General features: G+C 36.9%; 3 protein-coding genes across 4 annotated transcripts; 2 read left to right on the plus strand and 1 right to left on the minus strand.

Annotated features, from left to right (window-relative positions):
• Positions 1-731: 731 nt before the first annotated feature.
• LOC131015912 (uncharacterized) lies at positions 732-4,994 on the plus strand. Its single transcript, XM_057944402.1, has 5 exons — positions 732-1,253; positions 1,847-2,362; positions 3,128-3,367; positions 3,456-3,547; positions 3,957-4,994. Exons 1-5 carry the CDS (start codon positions 1,155-1,157, stop codon positions 4,729-4,731), a joined length of 1,722 nt encoding a protein of 573 aa, XP_057800385.1. The 5' UTR covers positions 732-1,154; the 3' UTR covers positions 4,732-4,994.
• A 65-nt stretch (positions 4,995-5,059) lies between these two features.
• LOC131015914 (protein SOSEKI 1-like) lies at positions 5,060-8,984 on the minus strand. Of its 2 annotated transcripts, none has more exons than XM_057944403.1 (7): positions 8,501-8,984; positions 8,317-8,432; positions 6,614-6,750; positions 6,448-6,517; positions 5,951-6,069; positions 5,365-5,884; positions 5,060-5,293 (listed from the first exon to the last, which is right to left on the minus strand). In XM_057944403.1, the coding sequence occupies exons 1-7, from the start codon at positions 8,525-8,527 to the stop codon at positions 5,140-5,142; spliced, it is 1,143 nt and encodes a 380-aa protein (XP_057800386.1). In that variant the 5' UTR covers positions 8,528-8,984; the 3' UTR covers positions 5,060-5,139. The 2 variants fall into 2 exon arrangements, with proteins under 2 accessions (XP_057800386.1, XP_057800387.1); XM_057944404.1 differs by having other exon boundaries at positions 8,733-8,898.
• Positions 8,985-15,476: 6,492 nt separating this feature from the next.
• Positions 15,477-17,884, plus strand: LOC131015915 (beta-hexosaminidase 2-like). The gene is made up of 2 exons (XM_057944405.1): positions 15,477-16,407; positions 16,825-17,884. The coding sequence occupies exons 1-2, from the start codon at positions 15,627-15,629 to the stop codon at positions 17,775-17,777; spliced, it is 1,734 nt and encodes a 577-aa protein (XP_057800388.1). The 5' UTR covers positions 15,477-15,626; the 3' UTR covers positions 17,778-17,884.
• The last annotated feature ends 375 nt before the right edge of the window (positions 17,885-18,259 follow it).

The raw sequence follows: 18,259 nt of genomic DNA on the forward strand, positions 1-18,259 counted from the left end.
CGTTTCTAAATTTTTAAGTTTTATGTAATTTGTAGGTTTTTAAAATTAATGCAATTTTAATTTGAAGTAAATCATGTTATTTAAATTTGTGCAATTAAAGTTAAATAAAAAATACAAAAATCAAAACTAAAAAAATAGAGTAAGAGAATGAGTCATTCGACTGTGGGCTCCTTACTCATAAGTGGTCCCCAACCACTGTAGATGCTCTTAGATAATAAAGCATATGAATCCAATCGGTTATGATTCTAATTTTTTTCCATTTTGAGAATGCGATATTATAGATGTGACAACTCAAAATAATTTTTTTGAATGATTAGTGGGAGGAAGAGAGTATTAAAATTATTACTCCCTCCGTCCCACTATAAGTGACCTATATTCTACTTTGTGACGTCTCACTATGAGTGACCTGTTTCTACAAATAGAAAAATTTAATCCTTAAAAAAGTGTAGATGTTATCAATTTTAATCAATATACACATATTCCTTAATTGTCGTATCGAAAAGTTTTGAGCCACTTATAATGAGATGAATGAGACGGAGGGAGTAAATTTTTTATATGATTAAAATTATTTTAAAATTGGGCATAAAAAATCTAAAAAGAAGACGTCAAATCGCGCCTGTAATAGTTTAATCCTTTTTGTGCAGACCAATCTGGATTTCAGAATTTAAACTTTGTACAGGGCTACAATATGTCTACGAATATACTTTATTGACTACCAAAACAAAAAAATCGGGAGAGAAAAATCAGAAGAAAAAACAAAAATTAAAGGTGTATTTGATTGGACGAAGTCCCACCAACCAGAATGGGGGAAGTAATAGATATCATCATCACCATTAAGAAAGTATTCAGAGTTAGAGCAGCAGCAGTAGGCATGTAGCTTTCAAGATCTTGTATGCATTCGCTTGCTCTGTGGGATATATTTGTTGTTTTACTGAGTTCGGATCACAAACCTCGTCACCTGCGCCCCCACCCCACTCCTAGCCCACATCCCAACTCGCCACGTGTCACCATGCGTCCCTTTTTGAGATTCGTTCTGGTCCCCTCTTTGCCCTTTTCACCATTCAGATTCTCTCTCTCTCTCTCCCCCTTGCTGTTTCACTTGTATGGATTTCTTGCAAGAACACATTTTTATCAAGTCTTGTTTTTGAGGGAAAATGGTTTCGCTAAGTCCCGGCACACTTCAAAAACTCTTGCAGAATGTTGGTGATAAAGAATTCAGGGTCGCCGGTGAACACCGTTCCGCTCTTCTCCAGGCAAGTATTTGAACTTTTTTTCTCTTTTCATACTAATATTTTAGTTCGAATCATAAAAAAACTGACAAGTAAGAAGGGGAGAAGATTCGGACCCTGAATGTATCTCTAGTAGCAATGCCAAGTAACAAACTCTAATAAGTGTTGATTTCTGTGTGCTTAAAACTTGAAGGATTTCTGTTGGTATTCTCCACTGTTGTATTTAGAATGCAGTGTATGTCTGCTTTTCTCTCTCTTTTGCTCTTTTCTTCTTTCTGGGCATGTGAGGTATTAGGAAAAAAAACTTCTTTAGCTCATGATTCTGATTTTTTAGGTTGAATATGGCATTTATGCTAGGAGTGGAGACTATTTTTTTTCCTCTACATTGTTTTACATGTGGAAGTCATTAACAGCAATTTTTTTTTTTTTGATGAAATTACATTATAAATAATACAAACCACACACACCCCACCTAGTGGTTATTGTGGCCGAGAGTACTCGAACCTGTGACCTTTTGGACAATAGGCAACCACCTAGGTCATCCCAAGGGGACAATTTTGCCCTTAAATGTTTGTTGCTTCAACTTGTGTGAGTGATGTTCTTTTCATTTAAAATAGGTTATTAGTATTGTACCCTCTTTAGAAGATGATCCATGGAAGAGCAGGGGTTACTATCTGAGGGTTTCAGATTCAGTGCATTCGGCCTATGTGTCAGTATCCGATGAAGATGTGGAGTTGATACTGAGTGACATGGTCCAGCTGGGGCAGTTCATCTACGTGACTTGGCTCGATTACGGCTCCCCTGTCCCGGTGCTACGTGGCATCAAACCGATCACCAAGAGGCGGCCTTGTGTGGGTGATCCTAAGGATTTGATTTCTAGTGATTTCTTGAATGCCAAGAAAGTGGAAACTAGGACAAAATCCAAAGGGAAAGTCAAAAAAGTGGTAGGGAGCGAAGAGGGAAGTCTCAGAAGGCTCTCTTTTGGAAATGGCAAGGTTGGAGGAGGTATGGAGAGTAGAAGAATGAGCTTGGATTCAGCACGACGAGGATGGGATTCTGGTGTTCAGAATAAAAATGGCGGGAAAGGTTCATCAAAGTCTAAACCAAAAGACACTTCTTCACCTTCACATTCTGTAAGTTTGTTTTTCATTATATTAATGCACATATTGATTGTTTTCTTGGTAATGACTGAAAGTTGTGTAGTCCTCGTTTTATTTTATTTGAGTTCTTAGTGAAACATGCTTGGTTTTAAGGTTAAACTATGTCTAAACGTAGTAAGGTGATTGCTGAAACTGGTTGCTCGAATCTTGTCCATCAAAGGATGTTAAACTCCATGGTTCTAACTATGGCATTGGCAGATTGCATTCTATTGTTTCCTTCATAGTTGAATTAACTGATTTGAGAGTTCTGGATTGCAGAGGAGCCATAGTTAAATTAGTTAAGATGTCATTTTTTTTTCTTTCTTCTAAGATATTTTGTGTAAATTTTTGTTTGTTGGATAGGCTGAAGTAGATTGTTTTGGAGTAAGGATTGTTGACACAGAAATAGATATAGCCACTGGAAAATGGTAAATATAAGCACTAAAGACTAATAAGACACTAAAAGCAGGTCATTTCTTGCTCTGAATATCCGTGCGGTCAAGTATTTGAATTAATACATTGTCAAGCTCGATTTATTCGATGGCAAACTCAATAAATTTGAGCTCGCGCCAATTACTTGTATACATAGTCTAATACACAAGTATGTTAGCAAGTCTAAACGAGATAATAGTTTGACTAAGCTTCTATGACGGGGGTAAGAACTGGGGTTGGACAAAACTTCATCTTCATTTCTATTTTGTTCATTTCCCTAAATGATACTACATACATATTCACTTGTTTTCATGCGTTGAGATGCAGGTTATTGCGAAGAAGGCTCTCCCTCACGAGTCACCAAAGAGGTTGGACTTTTCACCTCTCAAAAGCAAGAACGTCATTGTCCCACCTAATCTTGTGATCAAGCCAGTGAAGAGTACTAAATTATCGAAAGATACTAGCTTTCCCGTTGATTTCAATAAGGTCGTTCTTAATTCCAAAAAAAGGTCTGATCTAAGAATCTTGTGGGACGCTCTTCCTTCTACCATATGTGACCTCGGGAAGGTACATTTCACCAATTGCCACAGACACACTCAAGAAGGCTCAATCACTTTCCTTGGTATATGCTAATATCTGTTTTGAATGTTCTCAGGAAGTTGGAAGCTACAGGAAGTTCGCATTCACCTCTGCAGTCCGTGCACTAGAAGAAGCATCTTTGTCTGAGTGTGTCATTAGGTGCATGAGGTACATAGTTCTCTTCGTCTCCTTGATTAAGCATCTAGCTTGTGATATATACAAAAAATTCATGTATTTCAGCTAAAACGTACGTCTCATCTTTGTCCTATCTAATCAAACCGTTAACTCATTTATAGGATAAACAGCTAAAATACAAAGGATTTGGGCAGAATTTTTACTCTCGTTTATGTTAGGTTTAACATTTTTTCCGAAACTATTTGGAAGGACCTAATGTGTTAAGAGTTAACCCCTTTTGTTTTAATATATTGGAACACTAAGTATTGACTGGTAGCATAGCCATTATACATGATATTGAGCATTCAAATAATCATGTAGCTCAAAACTGGATTCTAGCTTGCATCTGAATGTAATTTTCTGCATTTTTCAGTTTGCTGACATTTCTTCACATTTTTTGTAGCATGTTTGCAGAGCTATGTGAGTTATCGGAGAAAGATACATGTGGTCCATTAGTAGAACAATTTTTTAGCGTTCATGAGAGCATCAAAAAGGCCTCTGAGGTTATTAGAACCCTTACAAATATCAGGTCCTGTGATGCAAATGATGGTACTGATTGTAGTTCTCAAGGTTCCGAATCAGGGATTTGCTTCACTCCTGTGAGTAAGAACGCCTCGTTATGGGTTCAAGCTGCAGTTGAGACTGATCTTTCCAAATTCTCTTTATATAGAAAAGGAGGCGAAAAGGGCATCACAGATGGTGAGAAATGCCATTATGTTGTGATAGAAAACAATCTAGAGAAAATTGCCACGGAGAACTGTTCTACCAAAATCAAGCAAAGCCCCCGAAACTCAAGTAAACCAGTATCAAAAGTAAAAGATGAGACTTCTCATATGTCTCATTCAAAAAAACGCGCCTCCACTACCAAAGGAACGTATGCTGAATGCCAAGCTAGGCCATTGGGTTTAAAACATGTGGCTAAGTTAGCTGAAAATCTGCTCTCATTTTCTCATTCCTGGTTCTTGGATTACTTGGAAGTTTCCCTAAATCGTGGTTTTGGATTAAGGAAGGACGAAACGTCTCAGGTAGCAGTCCTTCTTGGGCAACTTAAACGAGTAAACCAGTGGTTGGATGGTGCATTTAAAGGAGATAAAGGTGATGAGAGGATAGAGAAGTTGAAAAAAGAGTTGTACCGATTTCTACTTGACAACGTTGATTCTGCAGTCTCTAACAAGTAGTGCAATGCTTAATATACAGCTGACCTAACCGAGTTACAGCTAAATCCATTGTTGAACTGGATTACGCTTAGTTTAGATCTGCTGTTTGTCCAGGTTTTACTTTCTGGACTCGATTATTTATCTTCAAATCTGCTAATTGTTACTAATCTTAACTTAGCTTGAGAGTAGGCATATTGACACTCTTCGAGGAAAGAATTGTATAGATTGTTGCTCTTGCTCCCACTAAAGGAAAGATGCTCATGTTAATCTCTTATGAAGTTTTAGTCCTCCTCCTCTCTCTCTTTCTCTCCTCTCTCATTATACTGTAGTTACATTATACTGCTGCAGCTAAAGGAAACTTTGCCAGTCTTGAAAGTTGTGTTGAGCACAAATGATTCCTAGAAGAATGAACATTGTAGTGAAGCGGTTCTAACAATTTTGAGCAAGTAAATATTGAGAAACCGAGTCCTCTTTTCTGGATATATTCTCAGTAGCAGAAGAAGCCTTGGTCAAGGCTTTCATCCCCTTGCAGGAGTTCATATGAGAATGCAGTTTCTCTGGTTTAAATGTCTTCCCACATTGCCTGCCATCAAAACCAGTTATTAACCTATATGATCAAAAGCATGCATTTTATTTTAGTAGGCGGAAACGTACGAGCAGTTAGGTCCATAGAGTGGCCAAGCAGCACGAGGCACTCTGCTTCCTCCCTTCTCCCGTGCAGGGTCCCTTACCCCATCTGCTGAGTTGCCCGAGCACGTCTTCAAGAATGGCTTATACCGCTTGCTTGCCATCAGCACAACCGAGTCATTTGTATCTACGCCACCACAGCTTATGAAACTCCGGAACATACCACTAGAATGGGTGGTCTTTCTGTGATGGGGTGGTTTATCAGCTGTTTTACTGACACTACTCTTGGCGTTGATGATCTCAAGCTTGTTAGTCTTCCTCTTCTTCTCGTTCGACACGGACTCCTGGTTAGATCTGTCTGAACTCGTCTCGTCTATTGTGTGTTTTCGTAGTGAATCATCTGTTGAAGAGGATGTTTCTGATCCAAAGCTTGGTGTTTTTGATGAGACATCATTGAAGCTGTCTGATGAATGGATGTTGGATGATGCTCTTTCACTATGGTTTGCTGATTCTTGAGCTCTTGTTTGCTCCTTGTGAGCTGACAAATCTATCAAATACCCAAAATCAACTCAGAATAAAGAAATTCCTACAAAGAGTAAGAGTTTTGTTTTACCTATGTTGTGATTAGTGGAGGAAATCTCAGAACCTTTGAGGACATATTCGTTGTCAGAGATTGGAGTAAGTAGGTCATCATCTAGTATGTCTTGCCATACATAGCCTGTCTTGTATGTCCTGCAACCACACCACAAATAGAGATACAAATAATTAAGAAATCTCTATCCGGATAGAGGCATTTTTTTCAAAAATATCATAACATTCACATTACATACTCCATCGGTCCACGAAATATAGTTTCCTTTGAGGGTGGACACGCTGGATTTGAAAATTTCGACTCTAAGATAATTTTGTTATACTATTCAAATATTGGGTACCAAAATGTTACTACTATATAAACATGGGCATGCACTTTTGAGGAACATTTTCATATACAATGCTATTTGGCACAAAACTAGAGCAACATAGAGAGTAAATGATATGCGATCAGCAAAGGTTGATAATATGAAACCTTTTTATTTAACTCCAATAAATTGAGTATTTGTGATAGCATACCTCTTGTAAGACCAAGCAAATGATTCTGGCATGTCTTTTCCTCGCAATTCTCCCAACCATCTCTTGATGTCTAGTTCATATAATTTTAAATATACAAAGGTGATCATTTAATTATTTAGAGAGAGAGAGAGAGAGAGAGAGGCAACATGTATGTTTAGGTATATACCTCTCAATCGAACACCATTATTGGAGAGATGATGGATTCGAATGAGATGAGGATGTTCGTTCCGACCCTTTCGACTTAAAAAGTATAGGATGTGAAGTCGCCTCACTTCTGCACCACCTTGTGCCTCCATTGTTCTCCTGTACAACACCATGTATTTCTAATTTTTCAACCCTAAAAACCATTTACTAAGCACACCCAAACTATATACAATAATATTACAAGTGTTTCATGAATAATTTTATACATAGTTGATTATTTAATTTTTTAAGAAAACCAATTCTATATGCATATCACTTTAATCTCTCATTCAAACTAAACCTCCAATCATATTGAAATCCGACTAGCTAGGCCTTAAAGCTCCATTTGCGAGCTACAAGTAATAAGCTCATACAGAAAAAGTGATTTTACGATGAACTCTTCCCATTCAAACTAAGCGAGAAACTTGATATGAAAAAGGAAAGGCAAAATCACACAAAATGTTTCGTTCATACATTTTAGAGGCTAAGCTTAATTATAACTTATAAAATGTTGTAAGAATATATAAGATATAATTTTTCATAAACTTATAAGTCGTCAAAGTGTTTGAATAATTGAACTTCTAAGCTAGAGAGAGAATGTTGTGCTAGAGATAGAAAATTGTTGTTCAAGGGAAAAATTAAAGAGAAATGAACTTGAAAAGGTATATATGATGGAAATAACAAATCATGGTTGAATAATAATTGTAAAATGATTGTTGCATATAAGATTATAAAAAAAATAAGTTGATGTAGATGAACTAATTTTTTTTCGGGGGGGGGGGGGGGGGGGGCTTATAAGCTCGATCGAGCTTATTTTTACAACTTGTAAGTGGTTTAGGAACTTATTTTATCAAATACTTTGACAAAAACTTATAAACTCATAAATAGCTTATATAAGCTCAGTCAAACACTCTCTTAATCTCATAGTTCAATTCACATATGTATAGGCAAAAGTGACACCAATGTCGAATCAAGAAAATTGGGGGCCTGAGAAGAAGAAAAATAGTATATATAAAATAAAATTTATAAAAATTCATTTCATCTTTCTTACTTTTTCAATTGCAAAAATACTTTTTAAATTTTTTTTATCATCAACAATAGATCATTCTCAATAGATAATATACTTAATCCATTCAATCTATCCTTAAATAAGACTTAATTAATTTTAGTTTAAAAATCTTGCTTCAGCAGAAGTAACTTTTATAGGTATACTTATCAATTAAACTAAAAATTAAAAATTAATAATAGTTTATAGATTAAGAGATAGAAAGCTCGTGTGATAGCTCGTGATTTGATGAGATTTGTTATAGCGATTTGATAATATATGTTATACTATTTATTATAATGATTTTGGAAACACACCATTATGCAGCTATTCATGAATGTAATTTAATGATGTATTTTAAAAGAAAATAAAAAAAAATGTTTCGAATTGAAATTGATCTCTTGACATTTGAAGAGTGAAAAAAAGACTTTACCATATTGCATCACTCTAAGTTAATATTCAAAATAAACAAATACACAATATATATAAGGGGGCCTCATCTGAAGCTGGCGCCAACCGGCCCGGAGTGACACTATAGATATCAAACATTAATTCATGTAAACAAATGTAAGTTTAAAATAATTGTGACGTAGAAGAAGAAGAAGAAGAAGAAGATATGATTGAGATGGAAAATTTCATACCTTTTAACTATTCTTCCGTTGTGAAAATCAGTATCCATCTTCGCGCAAAATTTCCAGACCAAAAGCAGAATTAAATCAAACTCAGTATATTTCCACCATTTATGTACTTCAATTACCTGGAATTACTTAATTTAATTAAAAATAACATAGTTTTCTAATATATATATATATACAGAAAACTTACAGCTGCTGATTCTTTTCTTGAAGCCATCGAAAAGCCGAAGACTTTCTTTTCGGGTCCAAATCAACAGAAGCAATCATATAGTATGTTTTTTTAAAAAAGAAAAACAGAAAAAACGCTCTTTGACAAAAACAAGAATTTAGCTTCTTTCAATCATACGTAAAAGCGCACACATAGAGAGACAGAGACAAATATATATGAGCAAAAACAATCAATTTATTTATGCAAGTATTACCTTTGATATTCAAATGATGTTCAAATATAGAGAAAGGCCAGAAACGTGCGTGCCGTTTCAGCTGTGACTCCACAATGGGAATTTATATATATACACACACATCCCGTAGTGGTGAATGATACAAAATACCTGTCTTATATTAATATAGTATATTATATTATATGAAGCCAACAAATCCATATGCATGTTATTAAGCAATTAGGAATATATATGGTCTATATCACCAACCCAAGTTGATCGAGATCTCAAGCTATGTTGGAAAAAACGACATTAATTATAAGCATGCATATATATTGTGATGGCCTCAAACATCTTCCAAGGGTTTATATGATCTTTCTGCGTCACATATTTCACTATTGTTATATATTGCATACAATTTATATTGAATTGTAAAACTATAATTATTGTATGCTTCGAAAAATTTATGTATGACGTGTGTTGACGAATTAAACACAATATGTTATTAACAGAGAAGGCAAATTGACACTCCAAGTTTGCTAAATAGGGCATGAAATTCTATAGAGTTGTTGTATAGTTGTTATTTTTTTGAGATTACACTCATTCATACACATACACCTTTTAAATAACTCCGAGTCTCCAACTTGTTAATTGAAGGGGAAATATTTTATCAACTATAAATTGCACGTCACCAATGTTATTGTATACTTGTTATGGCATACTAGACGTTAACAGATCTCTTAGTCTTTTTAATTAGTAAATTTTAATTTTAATGGATAATTATGATATTTAGAAAACAAAATATTATATATGAGATAAAGGATATTGTTTGTTTAGCATATGTGTAGTTGTGGGGTCGAGCATGATTGTGAACATGCCATCTACCAATGTTTGGTTTGGTTGGAAAATTAGTTAATATGACTAAGAATGGGTGATAATAACATATTAGCAGCTGCAGAAAAAAGAATTAAGGAATAGGAGAAGGTGATCGGCCATTATTAGAGCAGATATGCAGATCCATTATTTTAATTTAGTATGTAATTGTTGTTAAATAACTATCTGAAAACAAGGGGTTTGTTTAATTAGGTTGATGTTTGGTTGTGATTGTTATATTTCGTGGCTGGTTCGTTGGCCATTATAGTTCCCAAAACAGATTCTTTAACTATTTATCTTATATTTATTATTATTATTGTTATAGACAAACACGAATCCTGACTTCTTGGATGATTTTTATTAGTTAAAAGCCAAATACCTAATATCTCTCAAACTCGACACGATTTTTGAGGTAGTAATATAAAATAGTGAAAGTTAATAGTTATCCATCAATATTACTCCCTCCGTCTAAGAAAGAATTTCCTAGGAGGGAGTGACACAAGTTTTAAGAAATTAATGTTTGTTGAGTGCATTGAAAATGAAGATTAGATTGTTGAGTGTATTGAGAATGATGAAAATGCGTTTTAATTAGTATTAAGAGTGATGAAAAGGTGAAAAGTAAGGGTAAATGAGATATTTATAAGTGGTGAAGTATTCCAAAAATGGGTAAGAAGTTCTTTTGTGGACGTCCCAAAAAGGAAAAGTCGGAAATTCTTTCGTGAACAGAAGGAGTATTTTACTAAATTTTACTCCCTCCATCCCACGAATCTTGACACGTTTGGATTCGGCACAAGAATTAAGGAGTTGTAGATTAGTGTTTTAAGTGTGTAGTTAATAAAATATAAAAATGATAAAGTAAGAGAGATAAGGTAATAAAAGTGATAAAGTAGGAGAGAGAGAAAGTAATAAAAGTGATAAAGTAGGAGAGAGAATGTAATAATTATTACCCAAAATGAAAACATGTCAAGATTCGTGGGACGACCCAAAAAGAAAAAAGTGTCAAGATTCATGAGACGGAGGGAGTAGTTGTTTTTTGGAATTTCGGACAAGAATAGCCCTGAAGTAGGGGTGAGCAAACCCAAATCGGACCCGCCGAACCCACCCGGATCGACGGGTTCAGTCCAAACAGGACTGACCCACTATATATGTATGGTCCGGGCCGGGTCCAATTTCTAGGACCGATTTTTATTTCGGGTCCGTCCGAGTCGAAACTCGGTCGAACCCGTCAAACCCGGACCGACCCATACATTTAAAAATTATTTATTTATTTTATATACTCCCTCCGTCCATGAAAGAACTTCCTAGGAGGGAGTGACACGGGTTTTAATAAAATGTTGTATAGTGTATTGAGAGTGGAGAAAAAGTTGTAAAGTGTATTGGGAATTGTGAAAAAGTATTAATAATTTATTGTGTTGTTTTAATTAATGTTATTTGAGTAGTGAGAATTGTCTTAAAAGGGGAGTATTTTTTAAGTGGTGGGGTATTGTCCCAAAATAGGAAAAAGTAGGAAGTTCTTTCGTGGACGTCCCGAAATAGAAAAATAGGAAGTTCTTTCGTGGACGGAGGGAGTATTTAATATTAATAATACTAATATTTATATGAATCTTGTTACTCAGTTGAGCTCGATTATTTATGTATATTTCAGTTGTATAATGTGTATAATGTATATTGATCGACTGTTTATATATATGATATATATGTATCAGTTTGAGGCCTGCTCCCGAGGGTGACTAGAGATTTTGTGATTCTCTAAAGTCAGTTTGAGGCCTGCTCCCGAGGGTGACTAGAGATTTTGTGATTCTCTAAAGTCAGTTTGAGGCCTGCCCCCTGAGGGTGACTAAAGATTTTGTGATTCTCTAAAGTCAGTTTGAACTTTTGTGTATATCAAGTCAGTATGATTCTTGGTTATGTATCTATGGTAATTGCATCAATTATTAGAGGAACAATCACCTTTGTCCTTCTTCATGGACAAAACACAAATAATATCTCTACTATTTAATTTACTTCTCTGCGTAGTCACCTACGACTTAAGTATGCATACTTCTGTAATTATTGAATTTGAAATTAATGTTGGTGAATCGACGGGTCGGATCCGGACCGAACTGGACTCGTTGCCCGAGTTCGGTCCACTCCTAGAAATCGGTCTGGGTTGGTCCAAGATTTCAAAACTTTCAGTCCAACAAACTCGGCGGGTCGGTTCGGGTCCGACCCGCTGCACACCCCTACCCTGAAGTGGTTGCGACCAATTTACTGTGTTGACCGCATTCTACCTTTTCACTTTTCAATTTTCTCTCTTTCCCTAAATCCTCTCGAGAACCTAAATTCGCTATGCCGCCACTACTGTTCATCATAGCGCCGCAATCCGGTAGAAGTCGGCAACAATAACAAATTTGAATTGCGATGGTACGATGAAGATGGGAAGTCTGATATTTGGGGCGTGAAGATGAAGACGTGAAGTCTGACATTTTGGGTGTCCAATTGGTGAAAGGAAAAGAAATGAAATGAGTCCAATGCACAAAAGGTGAATTCTGCAAAACAGGAAAACTATTGCAAGGTGGTATTTAGAACTAGACCAGCGGAAACCAAAATGGGTTGGTGAGTTGTGACGTGTTGAAAGATCCACTGTAGTGCTTTCTACACAGCGGCGTAGGATAGACAGAACCTCCATAATGTCACACCAAAAGAATTAATAGTAGGTACAATGGTGCTAGACACCTAAACTAGTCATCTCAACTTAGTCCAAAAAAATAATAATAATAGTCATCTCAACTTGCAAATGAATCACGGGGTACAATAGCAAAAATGAGAAATTTCCAAGTAAATTTAACTCTTGAACCACGAGAAATTCTCTATCATATTTTTCAATATCACATACACATTGATGATATGAAATCGTAAACAGTGTATTGTGACAAAATAGTGACAAAATAAAATAACGCCCTTCACCCCGAGTCTTCGCTTCGCCACTGCTTCGAAACAGGGCGGGTCTCCAGCGTTGCGTCGACCTTGGCGACGCGGGCTTCGACACCCCCGCTGGAGATGCTCTTATGAGCCAATGCCTGCATTGGTCTAGCTCATTCCACTGACTCATGTGAATTAGTTTTGATTTTTGCTTTTTTCATTTAATTTTAATAACACAATTGCTTGAATTAAAATTGAATTAATTTAAATTACACTAATTTAATTTAAATGACACCAATTTAAACAACATATGTCCTTAAATTAAAATTACATTAATTTAAATTATTAAAATTAAAATAATTAAGAAAACTAAAAATTACTAAAATAGTTAAAAAAAATTAAATTGATAATTTTAAGGTTTAACAAAAGCCCAACTAACTTTTAAAAAGCCCAAACTATAATTAAACCAATAAAAATCCTAAAATCAACATTTCTCTCTCTTAAGGCCGCTCCTCAATCTTCTATATCTTTCCTTTTCCTTCTCTACACGCTGGCTTCATATGTATTTTTTGTTTTTTAATTCAATGCGTGTACTCGTGCCCGTGCCTTAAAGAGGCGATGAGCCGGGTGCATCTGGATGAGTCGCAACTCGAGGTCCCCCCATCTGCATTGGATGGTCCTCTGTCAAAATTAGGGATGTCAATCGAGCCAGCCCACCGGGTTTTCGGGCTAGTCCTATCGGATGCGGGCTAATCGGGTTGGAGATTTTTTCGGATTGTAAATCTTCAACCCTAACCCTAAACTTTCGGGTTTCGGGCTAGCCCATCGGGCTAATCAGGTTAAAGGCGTAAAAATAAAATTATCATTTGTATTTTATTATTCCTAATGATCTAATGTATAATGTATCAAATATACATATATATTAAAAATATAAATTATATAGCAAAGCATGAAATGCAAAAATATAAGATATTCAAGATTACATAAACAAAATTATATTAAAATGAGACAGTAAAATTTAACATGTATCAATGCACTAGAATCAATCTGGATTATTACTGAATAATTAGTGGATTTGACATGCACGTCTCATTGACAGAAAAAAAAAATTGGTATCACTTTAAAATGATATAATAATAATTAATTTCTAACTAATGAGATACTAATAATCAAATTCTACAAAAAAATTCGTAATTAATTTCACTTTTTTTAATGAGATTGCACACACACATATATTCTAACTAATTAATTTCACTTGTTTTAATGAGGCTACATATATATATTTAAGTAAATATCATAGATCTAAACATAGCAGAAGTTGTAACTGGATGCATCAGTCACAATTCTGTCAGCCCATCGGGTTTTCGGGCTAGTCCTATCGAGTTCCGGGTTAGTCGGGTGCGGGCTAATCGGGCTGGAGGTTTTTTCGGGTTGCGATTTTTCAACCCTAACCCTCTAATTTTGTCGGGTTATTCGGGTCGGCCCACGGGTTTCGGGCTGCATTGACATCCCTAGTCAAAATCGGCTTGAGCCAACGATGAGCCACCACCAATATGGATGCTCTAAGCTATATAAAATGGAAAAGAAGAAAATGAAAATTATAGTAGAAATATATATTTATATCTAGTATACAGTGATGACCAATCCCCAAACTCTAGATTTGTAATCTTATAAATAAAGATTTTTTTTAGACCATAAATAAAGATATTTAATCCTAATATTAATATGCTACTGCATATTTATTCTCTATTTACAATATTCTCTCCTCTCCTCATTCTCTTTACTTTACACCAAAAATTAACGAGTTAAATTTGAGTTTAAGCTAGAGTGACTTTGTGAGTTTATTAAGCTATCAATTGTCCCTTCAGGTCAAGCTAGAATAGGAAACTGTTTTGAGCTCGGAATTGAGGCTTGAGCTTTGGCTTATTTATTTAATGATGAATCCCCAAACAAGCGTTTTTCTTTTTCTAATTGAAATTCGAATAATTTGTGAGCTCGACCTATTTACATCTATAATTATCAATAATCAATATAGAGTTCCAAGCAGATTTATCAAAATCTTTTTTCTTTTGTCCAGCTTTAAAATTACAAAAATAAGTTGCAACAATTTATGAGCTCCTCAAAGAAGTTCATCAATCTCAACATATTTTGTTTCATAATTTTGTAAACAATTTTTATTTTATAAAATTAATAGTATAATTTATGACAAATTATTGGGTGCGACCGGTCACATAGTATGCGACCGATTTGAAAGTTTACAGTTCTTCACAATAATATTTACTTTTATTCATAAGAACTTTTACTTTCAGTTATTTTCACTCATTAATACTTATATTCTTAACTATTTAGTCAAGTAATCATTATCGTACAAAAATTAATTATTGTTACATGAAATGTAATATTTCTAAAGTATTACATTTATTCATGATAAGTGTTATTTTTATTCATGACAACTTGTACTACTACATAAGTATACATTTGTGCGAACAAATGTATATCTTATGCTTTTAAACTATGAGGCCGGTCGCATGCAAGATTAACTGATAATTTATTATTTTCATTATATACCCTTCCTTCTAATTTCATTTATACTTATTATTTTCTCTCTAATTATGATGTTATCTTTCTAACATATTTCCTTTTTGGTTTGACCCAAAAATATGTGCCGAATTTCTATTTTGGTTATATATTCCATACACCACATTAATTAATACCCTCAATATTGTCATTTATTTATCATACTAATCATGTAGGTCTCACTTTAATTTCACTCACAACACACGTAATCATCATTTTATTATGATAATTATACAGTGAGACATTTATTTCCATCACAACATATTTACTCTATTTTTCAAAAATTTGTATTATTTTTAAATGGATTTGTATTTTATGGATGAAGGGAGTATTTGATAGACTTGAGTCACTCAACCTGTAAAATATTAATGAAATTTAAATTTAAGAACACAAGTGCCAAAATGGACATAGTTAATTGATACCGGAAATTCAAATACTAGCTGTAATTCTCCTCTACCAATATAAAGAAAAATATCTTTAATATCGTCAGTGTAGACCAGTATCTTTTGTCTATGGATACCATACAACTTTCCTATAAAAATTGTTGAAAGGTCATAAATAACTAAACGGCAAAATACATGAAAAATGACTTGTATTCCCCACATTTTCATCATATTCATATCCACTACATTATGGTCCACTGCTCCTCAATCCTCAGCCCTTCAATTTCCAATCAACGTCTGGCCGAAGCCGACCTCCATCAAGTGGCCCCACCCACAAGCAATCCGCCTCTCCCCCAAATTCACCATCTCCAGCCCCCGCCACCGTTACCTCATCCGCGCCGCCCGCCGCTACCGCCGCCTCGTCCTCTCCGAGCACCACCGCCCCCTCGTCCCGCCACTCCTCAACCTCACGTCTTCTCCGCCGCTTCAAACCCTCGCCATCACCGTCTCCGATGTCGCCGCCCCTCTCTCCCACGGCGTCGACGAGTCCTACACCCTCGAGATCCCGTCCACGGGCGCCGCCGCGGAGCTGGCCGCCGTGACCGCGTGGGGCGCGATGCGCGGGATGGAGACGTTCTCGCAGCTGGTGTACTCGAACCCGCCGGCGGCGGCGTGCGGCCTCCGCATCTCGGACGCGCCGCTGTTTGCGCACCGCGGCGTGCTGCTGGACACGTCGCGGAATTACTACAAAGCGGCGGATCTGGTGCGGCTGGTGAGAGCGATGAGCATGAACAAATTGAATGTTTTCCATTGGCACATAACTGATTCGCATTCTTTCCCACTGGTGGTGCCGTCGGAGGCGGAGCTGGCGGAGAGAGGGGCGTACGGCGAGGAGATGAAGTACACGGCGGCGGACGTGAAGAAGATCGTTGAGCACGGGATGGAGCATGGCGTTAGAGTCGTGCCGGAGATCGACATGCCTGGTTAGTACACTAGGTTTTCTTTTGGATGGTTCAACTTTGCTACTTGAGTTAGACTTGATTGGCAACTTTGAGAGGATACTTAAATGCGTTTGGGCAGCAGAACAAGAAATGGTAATGTTAGGACAAGATCATTTACTAATCGACATATTGCTAACTTTCAATCAATGTTAACAACAATGAAGAGACGATCCTTTTGGATCATTTAGTTCAACTCACACTTGATCAAGTTCAACTTTGCAATCTTACACGCGTATGCTCACTTCATATGTTGTCTTTTCCTTCCCTTTTTCTTATTTTCTTAAGAACCACAATCAGCATATTCTATCAGCAAATTACCAAAACCTTGTCATCCAACATTTGGCACTTGTTTGTACAGACAACCTTCCCAATTAATTTATTGTTCCGTTTGCATTGCAGCACATACAGGATCGTGGGGCGAAGCGTACCCTGAGATCATGAGCTGCGCGAATGAGTTCTGGTGGCCCGCAGAAGCCGACTGGGCTGATCGACTGGCGTCTGAGCCCGCCACCGGACAGCTCAATCCATTAAATCCTAAGACGTATCAAGTTGTCAAGAATGTGATCTCCGATGTCGTTGCCATGTTCCCCGACCAGTTCTACCACGCCGGAGCTGATGAGGTCGCTCCAAACTGCTGGAAAACCGATCCTCACATTCAAGACTTGCTGTCCAACAACCAAACAACCCTCAGCCATGTTCTTGAAATATTCGTGAATTCCACTCTGCCATACATCCTGTCCAAGAATCGGACGGTGGTCTACTGGGAGGACGTGCTGTTGGACGATACTGTGAGAGTGTCGCCTTCCTCGCTTCCTCCTCAGCACGTCGTCTTGCAGTCTTGGAACAACGGGCCCAACAACACCAAGAGGATTGTTAGCGCAGGCTACCGCGCCATTGTTTCGTCTGCGGACTACTATTACTTGGACTGCGGGCATGGAGGTTTTCTTGGAAACGACAGTGAGTATGATAAGCCGCCCGGGGCTGATCAGGGCAGCGGGGGATCGTGGTGTGCGCCGTTCAAAACGTGGCAAACTATTTATAACTATGATATAACGTATGGCCTGAAGGAAGCGGAGGCGAAGATGGTGTTGGGAGGAGAAGTGGCGCTGTGGTCGGAGCAGGCGGATTCGACTGTGATGGATAGCCGGATTTGGCCTCGAGCTTCGGCTATGGCGGAAGCGCTGTGGTCGGGGAATCGGGATGAAATGGGGAAGAAGAGAAGTGGGGAGGCTGTGGATAGGTTGAGTGAATGGAGATATAGAATGGTGGGACGTGGCATTGGTGCTGAGCCTATTCAGCCACTCTGGTGTATCAAGAATCCTGGCATGTGTAATACGGTTCATGACACTTAGCTTGTTTTTGGTCAAATGTAACACTTGAATTTGCTCACATGTATTGACCAACTGAAATTCCAGATGTAATATGCTTCACACACTTTAGCAAACTTGTTTTTGGTTAACTGTAAGACTCGAATTTGTTAAGTAATCGACGCGAAAAGATAAAAGAAACACCAAATTTACGTGGTTCGGGTAAACCCTACTCCACGGGACAAGAAACGAGAACTTCTTTTTCATCTCAAACTTTGAATACAGATATTACAAATTGAGAACTTCTATCTCTCTCTCACAAACTTGGAACAAGAAAGAAAAGCAAGTCCCTCCTCTCTGTTTTCTGCTCACACTCTGCGAATTTTTCGTCTCAATGAAGAAGACGACCTCTGCTGAGTTAGTTATAACTAACTCAACCCTCCAACAAAACACAGCCGCAAGATCAAATCAACGGTCCTAATTAGTTATCAGCTTAGAACTTAAATTGCTACTAAATCCCTCCGCAT

The sequence above is a fragment of the Salvia miltiorrhiza genome, chromosome 3 (genome assembly GCF_028751815.1).
Source record: "Salvia miltiorrhiza cultivar Shanhuang (shh) chromosome 3, IMPLAD_Smil_shh, whole genome shotgun sequence".
Taxonomy (NCBI): domain Eukaryota; kingdom Viridiplantae; phylum Streptophyta; class Magnoliopsida; order Lamiales; family Lamiaceae; genus Salvia; species Salvia miltiorrhiza.

Coding starts and splice junctions, on each gene's coding strand:
- LOC131015912 (XM_057944402.1), top strand. CDS start 1,155: ATGGTTTCGCTAAGTCCCGGCACACTTCAAAAACTCTTGCAGAATGTT. Junction 1,254..1,846: donor ACCGTTCCGCTCTTCTCCAG/GCAAGTATTTGA, acceptor CATTTAAAATAG/GTTATTAGTATTGTACCCTC. Junction 2,363..3,127: donor CTTCTTCACCTTCACATTCT/GTAAGTTTGTTT, acceptor GTTGAGATGCAG/GTTATTGCGAAGAAGGCTCT.
- LOC131015914 (XM_057944403.1), bottom strand. CDS start 8,527: ATGGCTTCAAGAAAAGAATCAGCAGCT. Junction 6,751..8,316: donor AACGGAAGAATAGTTAAAAG/GTATGAAATTTT, acceptor GGTGTTGTACAG/GAGAACAATGGAGGCACAAG. Junction 5,885..5,950: donor CTCCACTAATCACAACATAG/GTAAAACAAAAC, acceptor GGTATTTGATAG/ATTTGTCAGCTCACAAGGAG.
- LOC131015915 (XM_057944405.1), top strand. CDS start 15,627: ATGACTTGTATTCCCCACATTTTCATCATATTCATATCCACTACATTA. Junction 16,408..16,824: donor GCCGGAGATCGACATGCCTG/GTTAGTACACTA, acceptor TTTGCATTGCAG/CACATACAGGATCGTGGGGC.